The sequence below is a fragment of the Tympanuchus pallidicinctus genome, unplaced genomic scaffold (assembly GCF_026119805.1).
Source record: "Tympanuchus pallidicinctus isolate F22 unplaced genomic scaffold, pur_lepc_1.0 scaffold11, whole genome shotgun sequence".
NCBI lineage: Eukaryota > Metazoa > Chordata > Aves > Galliformes > Phasianidae > Tympanuchus > Tympanuchus pallidicinctus.
Window position 1 is genome coordinate 14,358,181 of NW_026294627.1, and position 15,723 is coordinate 14,373,903.

A 15,723-nucleotide genomic window follows, 5' to 3' on the forward strand; every position below is an offset into this window, starting at 1 on the left:
ACTTAGAAAAAGACTTCCTGTGTGAAAACAAGAGGAACTGTTTCAGTGTAGAATGTATCTTCGGAAACTTTGTGGAAGGTCTTTTGGGAATACACAATTTCTATTACCTTGCCACAAGACTTTTTTCCTCCTTGTTATTTTTCTCCATGAACAAAATTTGCATTAAAATACTTTTCTTATGTTCAGTCATAAGTGGAAAATATTCAGAATAGGCATTAAAAGATTAGGTGAGTTCTTTTCCCTCATTCCTGTGAGAAACAGAAATATTTTGTGTGAATTGAATTAATGAGTTGATTGTTGTTAGCGGTTACAAAAAATAGTGGTAACTTAAGAAATGGAAAAAAGAATATGGTTCTACCATGTGGTAGCACAGTGCTCATCCCCAGTGCTGATAAATGTCTTTGACTCAGTAATACAGTATTTCAGGCCTTTATCAGCAAACCCACTGTGAGATACTGCAGTTTCAATCAGGCTGTAGTTTGTTCTTAAAAGTTCTGTTGCTGTATGTCCAAATTGGAAGTTACTCTTTTTTTTTTCTTCCTTTAAATAAAACAAATTCTGTTACTCCACTGTGGCACAACCAAAAGTTGCAGACTTTTCTTGACAAGACTTTTTTCACTGGCTTTATTTGCTTGTTTGGCTCTCAGTTGAGTCAGAAATCGTAGCGGGTATTTTTCTCATCTGTCTTGCATTGTACCAGTAAGCCTGCTTTAAAACCTACATGCATAATGAGAGTTTCTTGTCAATAAAGAATGCAAGGAGTTTTTCTTATCTGATGTTCCTCCTTGAATAAACGTGACCTTTTCTGCTTTCTTGTGAGCTTCTTTGTCCTGTCTGAAGATACACTGGCATTTATGTGGACTATAAGTTGGCTCAAATAGACTGCCTCTTTGCTAACCACATCAAGATAAAATAATCAACTCCAGCGTTTAACAGAACATCTGATCTTCGTGGTTCTAATCCATGGGTCTCACGTAGGGCATTGCCTTGCGAGCTCCCATATTTAGAATTTCAAGAGATGCTGCCAACCATGGATATGGTGTGAAAGTTCAGATATTGCAAGCGTTTCTCTGAAAAGTTTGTGAGCAGGGCCTAGGCCAAATGCCAGGAGTAGCGTACTGCTTATGCAAAATGTTTCTGGTATCTTTAATTTTGGGCTTACAGTAGGTGAATCATTTAACTGCCCTTGAGAGAAAGAGAAGAGGCTTAGAAGAGGTACATGTGAGAGTGATGATGGACATTCCAACAAGGCACAAAGCTCAACTCCTGGCCGCTTTTGTATGCAGATGATGTGCAAATCGTCTGAAGTATATTTCATATAAAGGCTGATCTTTGAATACATTCATATGCCAATGAGGTTTTTAATCACGCTGAAGGGTTTTGTGATCACAGTTGCTTTGAGGCACTTAAACTTCAGCGAAGAAGCAACTGGAAGATGACTTAAGTATTATTTCAACTAACGCTTGACAAACAAAACGTCCTTGTCACTTGGACGCTTCGAGATGTGTTTATTCTATGATGTTAATATCCAACCTCATCCTTCCCACTTCAAAAAAAAAAATCCCCCTGCTTTTAGCTCAGTGCTGAAATGCCATTTCACAGTACATGGATTTAGGCAGCGCCCCATTATCTGGGCGCGCTCAGCACCAGCAGTACATGAGCCAGCTCAACTTTTCAGGCCAGCTTAGGAGTGTTGCCCATTAACAGGACTTCCTCGAGTCCCAGCAGATTGCAGGCTTGGGAACAATGATGTCGGGCCTTCCAGATTGCTTTGGCAGCTGCATTGTTCTCGGAGGGGAAACCAGACGCACTTAAGTCCCACTCTTTTTCATGGGCTTTTGTTCATACCAAATTATTCTTCTGCCGTGCTAGTATTCATGATGGTATGTTAAAGGAGTGCATCCTAGCAACTAAGGCTTGTTGCTAAGCAGCCTTGCTTCCAAGAGATTTTTCTTGTTTGAGGGTTAGTTTTTTTGTTGGTTTTTATTTGTTGGGTTTTTTTTTTGTTTTTTTTTTTTTTGGTTTTTTTTTTCAGTCCTGTGAAGGCTTTAGTGTTGGTTTTTTAACTGTATCCTTTTATGGGGACGTTGTTGTGATTTGTTACTAGCACTGTGCTATCAAGTGCATTACATTAGTTAATAAATCACTGTGTGAAAAGGTTCGTTTCCGAAATTCTTCTTGTGTTTAGTATGTGGTGTTGTGTGAACTCCCTTCAGTCAAGAGAATGTAATATTCCTTGACACGCTGTTTGAGGTTGGGTTATGGCCTTACTCCATTCTTATGAGGTCAAGACTGAATAAAACTTGAAGTAGAATATTTTCTTTCCTAGAAGTCACTCTTAACTAAATTATGGGGTTAGACAGAAAACACTTCTGTGTTTTCTTTTGTGTCTTTTTTGAGCTAAAAGTACTTGGGTAAACTGACTGTGCCTGATCTGTATTTGACAAGTTCAGTGAAAACCTTTGCATCTGTATATTACTTTTATAATCTACTCTGCAAGGTGGAAGTGTAGAAGAGCTCTTTGTTTTATAGTCTTCCTTTCATGGAAAGTTTCCTTTTTTATAGTGCCCCTGCAGTACGATTGCTCTGTGTAGTCCATTTTCATGTGTGAGAAATAATCTTCTACTTTTCTGATTGAAGCATTTAGCAAAAAATTCCCACCTAAAATAACAAAACAAGAGAGAAAGACAGAAAGCTGTCCTTTGGAAATGTACATTATGGAAATAATGCTTTGATGAAATGGATTTATGTATAACTGCCATTATGCAAAATTGCTCAAGAAAAACTGCAATTTTTCTTCTTCCATTCTTTTTACATGACTTCTTCCTATAGGTTTAATGTGGTCTAGCAAATGGCTTCCACAAGTCAAGTCCAAGAGTTGAAATTAGCATTTATTTTTGCTGACTTACTGGCTTGACAAAAAGCCTGTTGCAATGGATGAAAAGACTTTCCTTGTCTTTATTGACCACTAGAGCAATCTGTGCCTCTGCATCTTGTGTGTGTTAGTAACACAGCACTGTTGAGAGCAGTTAGTCTTTCTTCATTTAAATATCACTTTATAAGGAAATGCAGAAATAAGTCGAGTGTATTCAATTTAACTGATAGTGTCTTTTAGGGCCAGTAAGTTTTTACTGAATTATGTTTTCTGTTATAATTATTTATTTTTGCACCTTTATTTGCCTAATAAGCCAGCTAATCTTGTATTATGCTAATTTCTATTGAACAGAGAGTCTAAGCTGCTTAGTTTGAAAGGTTTTTGGTAGATGTATTTTATAGCTGCATTTTTGTTTTAATGTTGCAATATTGTCTGAAGTTAGAGAAAATACCAGGTTACCTTTAGGTCTTGGTTAGAGTTCTGAGTTTATGGCAAACTGAACTTTGTTCAGTTTCCTGTTCATTAAAAACCCATTTCTGGAAATGGCTCCATAAAAGCATTTCGTACACGAAGAAAACAAATGATCAGTCGTTACTCAGGTTAGCTATGTATGCTCCTTTTGGAAAGTTTTTTCCTGGAAAAAAATGTCCATGCTCAAAAAAAAGCACCAAGTTTTGTGTCTTTGCTGTGAGAGATTAAGTGCAATTCTGAGAAGGCAACAATAAAATACAAAAGAAATAAGATGTGTAACCAGTTGCAACATTTTGTTCTCTCTTTAGGAATACGGAGCGCTTTATATTCAGGAATACAAGAAGAACAGCAAAGTGGAGTCAAGTACATGCAGCAGCTTCATGGGCTTGAAGGATCATCTAGGGCGTGACTTAGGCCATCTTTATGTGGCGAGCACTGGCACACAAATAAATGCAATTGTACCTTGGTCAATGGCGGAGAAGCCGACAATGGATAAGGTTAATTCTAGGAAAGAGGATGTAGACAAGGAGGCATCTGAGGAGACTTCGGGAAGCTCCAGCTGTGACTCTGAAGAAGGCACAAATTCCGATAATGATTCAGAAAGACTGAATAATTCTGCATCAGAATCACATTTATTGCCTAAGACTCACCGACAGCTGTGCCGATCTCCTTGTTTAGAGCCTCATATACTAAAAAGAAATGAAATTTTGCAAGACTTTCGGATAGAAGAGGCTCAGACAGTACCGAAGGAAGTCGAAAAGCCCCCTGATGTGGTGAAAGAATATCAAACCAAACTGGAGTTTGCACTTAAGTTGGGTTACTCTGAAGAGCAGGTTCAACTTGTACTAAATAAACTTGGTACTGATGCTTTAATAAATGATATTTTGGGAGAACTTGTCAAACTTGGGAATAAAACTGAGACTGATCAGTCTGTAACTAATGCTAACACTAGTGTAATGCGTGAAACGTCTTCCATAGAGTCTCAGAGGTCAGAATCTCCACTGCAGGAGGATGTGACAGAGGATGGTGACAACCTGAGGCCAGTAGTTATTGATGGCAGCAATGTTGCAATGAGGTACGTGACCATGATGCTTTTTGCTTTTGTATTTCAATGGAAACAGAATTACTCTGGTTCAAGCACTGATGTACTATTTAATTGCCTAAAACTGTGTGAAGGTTCTCTCGCAAGCACCATCCTCAACTAAACAGCATGCCAATGTTGTAATCAGGTTAGTGGTCTGTAAGAATTCATGTCAGTCTCCCTGTGTAACCAACTATCAAATCTCTCCTTCCCATTGCCAGTCTAATACTTAATTAAATTTTGGTATACTTAGCAAACGTGTATTAGGCACCACTGCTATGAGAAATGGTTATATCCAGTTACATACAGAGGGGCAAAGCAAACGTAAGATTAGAGAGGATTATGAAACAGTGACTTAGAAGAAAGTAGCTTGAGGGATACTTTTCCTTGACATGTTGTTCTATAAGTGGTTTATCTGTAAAATTTGACGGTTGATTATCAGATTCAGAGCTAAGTTTTGGTGTCGCTAACAGCTGTGATTGTGCCTTTAGACTTTTCACTGACATACCTACAAGTGACACAGCTATCTAGAGCATTCAGCCATTCTGACCCCAGTAATATAGGTGCATAGCAATAAACTTGTTTGGGGAGAGGCATTAGGTTCATGCTTCCTCAGTGATGAAAGAGGAGATAATGCAGGAGTGCTCAGAAATGGGTTTTTTTTGTCAGTATAAAAGATCAGTTGACTAACTGATGAGTAACAAATTGGTTAACTTGTAAGGATTGTCCAAGTACTAGCACCACAGGTTAGAAGGGTGTTTTGGTCTCCTAATGAACTATCAGGATAGTAATAAAAGTTCATGCAAGACTGTTCGGAGCTGAAGACTTTTATTAACATTATTTTCTGTTCAATTGGATTACCTTTGGATGAGGTTGTTTTCAAATGAAATTTAAGTACAGCTCTTTAGAGCAGTGCAGTAGCTTTTATGTATTTAAGTAAAAGTGGCTAGCCCATAAACTACAGGTAATGCTTCTTTCTAAATTGGGTGTTCCAATGAGTTTCTGTTACCTGACATATCATTCAGCTTGAGTTGTGAGGGAGTTACATCCAGATGAACACTATTTGATGCTAAAATAGATTTGAATTGCATTTTACAGAAATACAAAACTCTTGTGCAAACTGATGGCTGAACTTTGGTGCAACATTTCCCACTAACTGCATCAAACAGGTTCCAGAAGTAGAATCACAGAATAATAGAATATCCCTAGCTGGAAGGGACCGACAAGGGTCAAGTCCAACTCCTGAATCCACACAGGACCACCCAAAATTCATAAAATCATAGCATTGAAACCACGTTTCTGATAGTGTTGTCCAAATGTTCACTGAAGTCCATCAACTTTCTGGTGAAGAGCCTTTTTCTAACATGCAGCTTAACCTTCCCCCCTTGGATCTTGCCACTGTCACTGGAGAGCTGTGATCCACACTGCCTCTCTACTCTCCTCATGAAAATGCTGTAGGCTGCAGGAAGGCCTCCCCTCACTTTCCTCTAGGCTGAACTAACCAAGGCACCTCAGCCGTTCCTCACACTTCTTGCCCTCTGGACCCTTCACCATCTTCATAGCCTTCCTTTAGATGCACTCTGATAGTTTTATATCCTTCTTATATTGTGGTTTCCAGAATTGCATGCAGCATGTGAGGAGAGGCCAAGTAGCTTCTGCTCAGCCTCTTTTCCTTAATGTTTATTCAACTATTAGAGTAAGTAATTAGATTATGACTTTCTATTCTCAATTACTTCCCTGACCACCTACATAAAGTGGGCCAAGTGTGAATTTATGATATGCACAGTACAGGGCCTTAATGTATAGAAAATCATAAAATAAAGACCTGTCAATTGGATTCCTGGATATAGATTAAAACAGTTAATCTATATCCAGGAATCCAATTGACAGGTCTTTATTTTTCTGTCACCAGCTGTAAATCATAGAATCACTGTGTTTGGAAGGAGTCTCATAGTCCAGTCACCCTGTACAGAGCAGTGTCAATTCAAGGCCATGTCCAGTTGAGTTTCAAACACTGAAACTTGCTGAGGCTCCCGTTGGCCCATTTCTCTACCCTTCCAATGTCCTTTTGAATGGCAGTATATCTTTGTGGCATATCAGCCATTCCATCCAGTTTTGTGTCTTCTGTGGACTTGTTTCAGAGTGCATTCTGTCCCATCATCCAGGGCAGTAGTGAAGATACTGAGCAATGCTGGCCGCAGTATCAGTAGTCCCTTGGGGTACACCGCTTGTGACTGGCCTCCAAGTGGACTTCATGTCACTAATCACAACCCTTTGGGTGCAGCGTTGAGCCAGGTTTCAGTCTGCCTCTGTCAACTTATGCCACCCATATTCCATTAGTTTGTCGGTGAGGCTGCTATCAGAGACAGTATCAAAAGGTTTTTTTTAAAACTCAAAATAAACAGCATCCACAGCTCTCCTAATCCACTGAGACAAACATCTCATCATAGAAAGCTGTGAGATTGGTCAAGCATTATTTGCTCTTCATAGCTCCATTTGACTATCTCAATCACCTTCTTGTACTAAATATGTTTGGAAAAGGCTTTCAGGATGATTTGCTCCATCACCTTTACAGGGATTGAGGTGAGGCTGACCAGCATGAAATTGCCTGAACTGTCCTTGTTTCTCTCCTTGATGATAGAAGCTCTCTTCCAGACCTCGGGAACATCCACATTCACTGTGACCTTCCAGAGGTTTCCAAGAATGGTCTTGTAATCAGCAAGCTCCTTCAGCATTCCTGAGTGCATCTTGTCGGGGCCGAGTAGCTTAGGAATGTTCAGTTGAAGTGCTCCTTAACCTCTGCTGAGGAAAAGCAGTCTTCTTTGCTCCAGACTGTTCCTTTGGTCTTGGGCCTGGGATTCCTGAAGGCAAATTTTACCTATAAAAACTGAGGCAAAGAAAGCATTGAGTACCTTCAGCTTTTACATATCCTTTGTGGCCAGGTACCCTGTCTCTTTCCTCCAGGGCCATATCCCATGGGACTCTTCTATACAATGTAAAGTCTGCTGTCCTCAAGTCCAAGGTTCTGATCCTGCTTTTTCCATTGCTCTTCCTTTTCAGAATCCTGAACTCCATCACTCAGATCACTGCAGCCAAGGCTTCCTGTGACCTTCACATTCCTGATCAGTTCTTCCTTGTTTGTAATTTTTAGGTACAGCAAGGTTGTCATGTTGGATCCTCAGTCACCAGAGTCAAGAAGTTGTCATCAGTGCACTCTAGTAACTTCCTGGGCTGTTTGTGTGTTCCATTGTTGGCCAGCCAGATGATAAAAAACAGTTTTGCTCTGTTTTCGTTCTGCCAGATGACCAAGATATGTTTGCTGTGCTTTGTCAAGTGGATTATATCATTAGCTAGAGATCAGTCCTTTGTTACAAAGGAGGTTCAGTCCTCTGTTTATAAAAGGCGCATCCCTGTTGTTGACGTCAGCTGTGCAAACAGTTGTTTACCTGCATGATAGTCTCTTCCTTTCAAGAAAATAGGCAATAGTAAATAAGTTGAACTTCCATATGCAAAAGAACAATGTTTGAAGCAGTGAGGAAGACACAAGAATTCACCCATAGTTCAGACAATCTTATTCAAATGTTCATACCTTAATGTCTGGGATAATGTTACAAGAACCTTAGTTCTATGATTTGGCATGGTCTTTTCTTTTTCTTTCCTCTTTGCCTTTCCAGGGTGTTGCCAACTAGCCCTATTTGGAGCTGCTAGCAGGAAAAGCAAGACCATAGCTAATCTTTGAAGAGAGATTTCTGAGAGCTTTCTTGTATGCTCTTGCTGGACTGGGTATTCTGAGCTATATTCTTACCTCATGTTGTTGTAAAATAAGTTCTTGATGCTGCCTTACCATAATAATTGATATCATTTACTGTAATTATTATTTTAAAAAAGAACTGCTAATTTTCTTTTAAAGGGGTGAGGCTGATTAGTGTGCACATGTATCTAAATCTAAAATTGGAACTGAACAGTAGATGAGATAATCCCCTACAGCAGCTGTAGAACTCTTGATACACATTTAGCACAACTGGGGTGAGATTGGACTGAGTGGTAGGAACCTGGGTTCTTTTATACTGTACCTGAGCAGTGACGTACACTGTCATTGTAGAAAACTGGGTATATCTAATCCTACTGCAGAAGTGTTCTTTTTGTGTGTAGTTGATGATGTTGTAGTGAAAAATGGTGGTTTAAAGTATTAGTCCGCAAGGATGAGAAAAGTATTTGTCCGTTGACATAAAAATGCACTCGGTGCCTTATTTAGTATGAGCTACTAGACAAGTAACACATTTCCATCCATAGTAGTTCTGTATCCTCATCTGAACTTTAAGCAAACCTACACTTTCCATTTATGTAAGTGAAGAAGACAAAGGGTGATCTTTGCCCATCGAGCAAATACCAATCACCAGCTCTTCACCCCTGTGTCTGCTCTCTGTTCTTCATTGTGTTCCCAGACCTGCTCTTTGTGCATCCCAGGCTGCCTCTTCTGAGCCTCAGCAGTCAAGAATGAAGGGGAGAAGGTCCTGTTCTTCCATGAGACAACAGAGACAAGGCTTTGAGATTCTATTTTGCCCCTTCTTTACTTCTTTACTGCTGAGATTCAGAAGGTTCCTTCTGAAGAGAGAAATATGCTGCAGCACAGTCCTTTTTCCGTGCTTGTCTTTTTCAAGGATAAGTCTGGGACTCTGAAAATTGCCTGAAACTAGTTGCTGCTGTGATACTTTTCTTTGCTGGAATCAAAGTCAAGCTTTTGCTAAGAAAAGTAAGGAATGAGGAACAGAGTTGTTAGCTAGAAAAACAAATTTTTCTCTACGGTGCTCATGTGCTTCTGTCCTGTATTTGTTAACTTTGCTTGGCTGTTGTGGGTACCTTCACTTTCTTTGCGAATGGGAAGAAGTAGTTCAACACTTTCAGTAAACCTACATAAAATTTTGTGATGAAAACAGAGACAAGAAAGTCTGAACTTTGCTGTGCTCACAATGACAGCAACATGAAAACAACGTTGAATGGCAATTAATTGGAGGTTGTACTTGCTGTATTAGATTTTTTTTCAAACAATTTCAGAATTACATCTGAAAAATAACTGAAATCTTGATCATATGCTGTCTGGGTTTGCTAGTGGAAATGCAGAATTTTGTTCTGAATAACCAGATTTGTCTTAAAAATTCACCTTTTGAATTCCAAGATTATGTAGGCTCTGAACTTCTGCTTGCCCTTTTGGAAAACTTTGACCTGTATTGGAGGCATATCCTTGCTAAAGGACAATGCAACCTGACAAAACTATTGCACTTTTCTTTGGGAGAGGAAGATACTGACTTAGGGGACTTTCACATAAGAAAGGAACAGGTTTCCCAGAGAGGTGGTGGATGCCCTGTCCCTGGTGACACTCCAGGTCAGGCTGGCTGGGGCTCTGAGCACCTGATGGTGCTGTAGATGTCCCTGCTCATGGAAGGGGGGTTGGGTTAGGTGACATTTAAGGGTCCCTTGCAAATCAAATGATTCTGTGATTCTGTCAGAGGCATTTTGCAGTTTTCTCACAGCTTTCACTCCCAGCCATCTATCCAACTGGATGGTTTGGGTGCTCAGCAGGGGCAGAAATGCACATCCGTGTCTGGCAACTGTGACAGCGCTGGTGTTGTTCAAAAGGATCTGTGAGATACCCAAAGGCAGCTATCAAGCATTAGGCATCTCCGTTTAGGAATCTGAGCCTTGTCCATGTGTATTAGTCATGATGCAGGTCATTTGACCATGGTAAAAGTTTTGCTGATACCAGTCTACTTAGTTTTTCCGCAGCTGGAAATGACTCTACGCACTGTCAACCAAAGGACTATTTGAGTTGTCTCTTTTATGCCAGATGTAGTTTCCATCTAGCAATTAAACTGCAGACTTATTAAAATAATTGCACTAACAGCTTAGCCTCTTCTCAAACTGAGCTCAGTAGGCACAAGAACGTGGATGGATTCAGGCATCCATCTCACCGGTAGCCTAAAGCAGTGTTTTTTCTCCATAGTCTGCCTTGTTTCTGAGATTATTTTGAGAAACCGCTCCAAGCAATAGATAAAAATATTTTTCCAACAAGTAATGATCATGTGGCTGGCAGCTTGTTACTGGCAGCTCTGAGTGCAACTTCTCTTTGCCCGTTTGGAAGTCTGGCTGCAGCGTGCGTGACTCTGGTTCGGTCAGACACCTGCGTGTTGGGCTGGTGGCAGCACTTCATACCCCTGTAGTGGCATTTTGTGTGGTGTTACAGCCTCCAGAGCTCCTTCAAAGACCTCAAAGCATGGGGGTCATTTGTCATGGTCTAATGGAAAGAAAAACACATTTGGAAACTGTTCTATCCACATCACACCTGCACCACATTGTACAAATAAGGAGCAAATGCAGAACGGATAGAAGATTTGGGTTGCTGAGAAGTGCTTTGGGACAAATTACTGTGGGCAGGAATCTGGTGGAAATTCGAAGAGGTTTTTTTTAGAAAAGGGTTGAGATTAGATACAAAACCAGTCTGCCAGCCTAACAAGGCACTGAGCCAGGGTGGAAATGCTCATCTCCCTGTTGTGGACTGCTTTCCTGTTGTTACCTGATGGAAGAAAGTAGTTTGGTAGTCCTCTGAGTTTGCTGGACTGATCTACATTTTGTTGTTCCTGTTTTTAGTCAATGTGCTTTTTCCTGCAAAGTATCTCTTGTCCAGGTTTCACTTAGATAAAAGCCTGTGGATGAAATGCAACACTCCTCAGCGTTGCCTTCAGCTCTGATGTCATTAGTGTGTGCGTATCCTGCAGCTTTCAATCTGAGAGCCAAATATTGGTTTGAATATTGTATGAGAACACACCAGAAGTCTTGCAACTGTTGTTAGCAATCAATGTTTTAGGAGCATACTTCGCTCTTTTCAACTATTTAGCCACTTGAAAATCAAATGTGGGGACAAATAAGGAAATGGGGAAGATAAAAATGATTTGATCAGATATCTTACCACTGTTCTACTGACTGCTAGCCTAGAAAATGCTTGACTGTTTTTGTTCAGGAAGCATTCAGGGTTGTACTGTTACTTTTTATCCTTTTAAAAGTGAAGCTACATCTATCAAGAGACCAAATATAACAAAAAAATCACTCATGAAGGGTATGAAATAGTAGTAGGTGCTTAAGAAATATTTCTGTGTTCCTTTAAGTTAAAGCAGTGGTTTACATGCAATCGGTCAGCAGGCAGAACCAATGCAGAACACAATGATTTCGCTACCACTGTCATCCTGCCTGCCCCGAGCCTCCATATTCTTGTCATATTTGAGAAGAGATTGAAAAAAAAAGAGAAGTACAAATATTTCTCCTGTTCTTTACCAGAAGGAAGGAAGGCAGGGGAAGAAGGGTGATTTCAGTCCTTTCATCATATGATGTATCATAAAGCTGATGAAGCACAATGATCAGAAAAGGAGAGCATCAAATTTGCATCACCACAAAACCAAAAGCACAAATTTTAACCAGGTGTTTTTCAGAGTTTCTCACTAATAATTTAAATTGGACTTTGTATCAGTTCCAATGTTAGCATGGGCACGGATCAGAAAAGTGGCAGAAATAGTGTGAAGATTTATGTGAACTTTAAATCTCACTCAGCAGTGCCTGAAAGTTTGTATGCATTGTAACATACTTCATGAGAGTTTAAGTACATTCCAGATTGATGTTCTGAGTGGCAAGATTTTCATGTTTTGTGTTAAGCTGAGCTGCCTTTCCCTTGCTGTGCCTTGAGCAGTGTGGCTTGAATTCCAACTGGATGGAAAGCAACCGGAAAGAATTCTCATCTCTTTCAGGCCAGCATCTCATTCCAGAAACAATTTCTCACATTTATGGGAAAAAATGTACTGTTCATACTGTTACTAAAACGAACTCTTACAAAACACTTGTTCTCTGTAAGGAGTGAAGTGTGGTCTTATCCATTGGAAACCAGAGAGATTGTTTAGAGTAATAACAGTACAATGATTTCACTGGAATTTAGAAGCTGGAACAAACCCTTCCCAACTGTTTTAAAATGGATTGCAGTGTGTGTACGGTTGTACATGGCCTGCTGATAGCGTGAGCAGTAACTTCTTGTATCAGCTCTGCAGGGGAGGCCTCACATCTGCGAGGCTGAGGCGTGCAGAGGGGAAACCTCACGTCACCCAGCAGAAGTAACTGTCCCTGTGCCAGCTAAAACCCATGGACTGACAGTCTGCAGCAACTGCAGTGTCTTAGTACAGAGCTCACCTTTCCAGGTCCTGTCTCTGGAACTGCTGGAAAAGGAAATAATGGAAATAATGCAATTTCTTGGTTAAACCCACATTCTGGTAGTGGTCTTTTGGTTTCGTTTTTCTCTTTTTTTTTCTTTTTTTTTTTTGGTATTTTGTGCAGTCTGTGACATCCAACACAGCCTCTGCTGAGGACAGTGCTCTGTGAGATGTGTCAGCCACAAGTCCTTGTCTTTCAACTCGTAGACTCATAAGAGCAGTGGAATCACAGCATGGCTTGGGTAGATGGTCCTTAAAGCTCATCCACTTCCAACCCCCAGCTGTGGGCTGGGCTGCCACCCACCAGATCAGGTTGCCCAGGGCCCCATCCAGCCTGGCCTTGTGTGCCCCTAGAGGTGCACGCCACACCCTCTGCAGGCATTTCAAATCTAAACAGCTTCTATTTTTTTCTCACTACTACAGGGCTGTCTCATCCATTGCAGCATTATTCAGGCTCCCTCAGACTGTCAAGAAACATGAGCAGTGCAGCATGTTAGAGAGGTGGAAGCAGCAGGTACTTCAGAATGGTTCTGCCAAACAAAGAGAAGCACAAGTTTTAAAATATTTTTCTAGGGTTTGTATTTCCCTATAAACTTTACTACTGGAAGATCTTTTAGGTGACTAGCTCTGTTCATATCTTTCACAAATCACTCCTTGGTGGTTGAATTCTCTTACCTTTCAAAAGCCAGATGAGGAGGTGTTCATACAGGACATGGCGAGCCAGTGAGGCAAAAGCTAGTGGCTTGCTGTCACCCTGTTTGTCCCTTTTGCTATTAGCAGCTGGCTGTCATCCTGTGTATCCCTTCTGCTGTGCAGAGCTGTGGGCTTGGGAGGGACCTCGTGGAAATTGCTGATCTCCTCTTGTGCATGGGGACAAAACCTGGACCAGAGCCATCTGACTTGTACTTACAAATGTCCACTGAGGAGATTCCAAATGATTTCTAGGCAGATTGTCCCATTAGTCAGTTAGAAAGCCTTTTCTAGCATATTGCTTAACTGTTTCTCATGCATTTAGTGCTGACTTTGCCATCACTGCTCAGTGGGACTGCCGTGGGCTGACCAGGGCTGGGAGCCAAGCACCCACCCAGCTGTTTGCTCACCACCACCCCACAGCAGGACTGGGGAAAAACAGGAGGAACGAGAGCAAGAAAACTCAAAATAAGGACAGGGAAATTGCTTACCAAGTAGAATTGCAGGCAAAAAAGGCTGGAACCAGCTGTGTGCAGCATGGGACAGCCTCAGCCCGTCCTCCCAGAGGCCACCTCTGCAGCCTCCCCAGGACCACGGGGGCCCAATGGCTGATAGACATGCTCTGTTTTAATTACATGCGATGTGCTGAAGACAGTTTTGTTCCTCCATAGGCTTGTTTATCCTAAATTAACTGAATGTGCTTTTTCCAGCATTTCCCCATAGGTCTCGTTTTGCTTTCCTTTGGATTTTTTCCAGTTTTCCTGTGTATTTCATGTTCTGTGGTGCCTGAAATTGGATGTGGAAGTCAGACGAGGCGTCACCTACCTTCAGAAAATGAAATAATTGCATCTCTCACTTTACCTCAGACAGTTATTGCACAATGGGTGCACTTCTTTTGTTTTGCTTGTGTCTGATCATATTCTGCTGAACTTGCGCCTCTCCATGGTTTTTTAATACACAACTAATTTCACCTTCCTGAGTGCAGTACTAAGCAAATTCTTAGTTTTCTCTTGTTGCTTTAAGAGAGTGTTTCCAGTTTGCCTGAGCTGTCTGTAGAGTGCCTGGTGTTGGAATCCTTCTCCTCTGTCTGAGCTTGAGGGAAGCTCCTGCTGGGCTCTGCCACCATGCCCTCAGGGCTCACTATTTGTTGCCAGTATTTCCTAAGAAATTTGCACTTTTTCATGTCAGCATTTCTGCTGTCCCATATCAAATCTCCTTTACGGCTGTTATATACCAGATTTTTGGTTGGGCTGTGAGGATTTTTAACACTCTGCTTATGTTTTTCCTTATTCTCCAGTCTGCAAGGAGATGCTGACAGTACTCTGCAGATTCACAATCCCTCTCCCATGCCATACAATTGATGGCAGTGTTTGGTCAAAGCTCAGACTGACTCCTGCTTGCCTTTAGAAACTCTGGAGCACGTGGATAACATGACATTGGGTGGGAGATGTGTGCTTCACTGTGTTCCGTGTGCGCTCAGAGAAAAGCAAAGTCATATAATAAGGAAATTTAATGTGTGTTTCAGCCATGGGAACAAAGAAGTCTTTTCTTGTCGAGGGATCAAATTGGCAGTAGATTGGTTTTTGGAAAGAGGCCACAAGGATGTCACCGTGTTCGTGCCAGCGTGGAGGAAAGAACAGTCAAGGCCTGATGCCCTTATCACAGGTAAGCTCTGCTCTGCCTTCACTGGCTGGTGGGGTGCTTTGTTCAATGTGAGTGGCTACTGGGCAAATTGTTAGAAATGTAAGACTGCAATAGAAGGTATCTTTGGTGCACCAACTTCATTACAGTCTTCAGGAAAGAAAAGAAAAGGACAAAGTAGTGCCCTCTCCACATCTTCTTTCTCTGCTCGCCTTCTAAATTTTTCTTTAATGCTGCTCCTGATGTCTTCAGGGACGTAATTGCCATTTTTAAATCTGTTACGCCCGTGTAGCCTTGGCAGCAAAGAGGTTTGAAAGCTGTGATTCACGGAATGATCTTTCTTGTGGTGAGCAGAGTCTGCCAGCCTGCCCTGTCTGCAGTCACCTGCAGTGAGTCACTGCCCTGTGCTGGGAGCAAAGGGAATGATCCCGGCAGCGTGGAGCAGTTCCATTTGGAACATTACTGTTAACGAGTGAGAAGGCTGCTGATTTATTTATTTTTTTCACTTTGAATGTGTTTACTCTCCAAACAGTTTGATGTAGATGCAGTTGTTTCTTTATCCAGCTTCTTGATTCCCTATGAAGGCTGGAGGGTTGTCTTCCTGCTGCTGAGAAGTTGAAACAGAGGAGAATCAGATTTTTATTATTATTATCATTATTATTTTTTAGCTTTTTAAACATGCCTTTAAAGCTGCCTTTAATGGAAGGGAAGCTTATGAG

The 15,723-nt window shown here is 41.2% G+C and overlaps 1 protein-coding gene across 5 annotated transcripts in view; it reads left to right on the forward strand.

Moving 5' to 3' along the window:
* ZC3H12C (zinc finger CCCH-type containing 12C) overlaps positions 1-15,723 on the forward strand; it is a 36,827-nt gene that overhangs the window by 14,859 nt on the left and 6,245 nt on the right. For 4 of the 5 annotated variants that reach the window (XM_052671309.1, XM_052671313.1, XM_052671312.1 and 1 more), the window contains 2 exons: positions 3,655-4,421; positions 14,889-15,028. In XM_052671309.1, coding sequence (XP_052527269.1) covers positions 3,655-4,421; positions 14,889-15,028 — 907 coding nt within the window. The remainder of the gene's footprint in view (positions 1-3,654; positions 4,422-14,888; positions 15,029-15,723) is intronic. The other variant, XM_052671311.1, reaches the window with a different exon arrangement.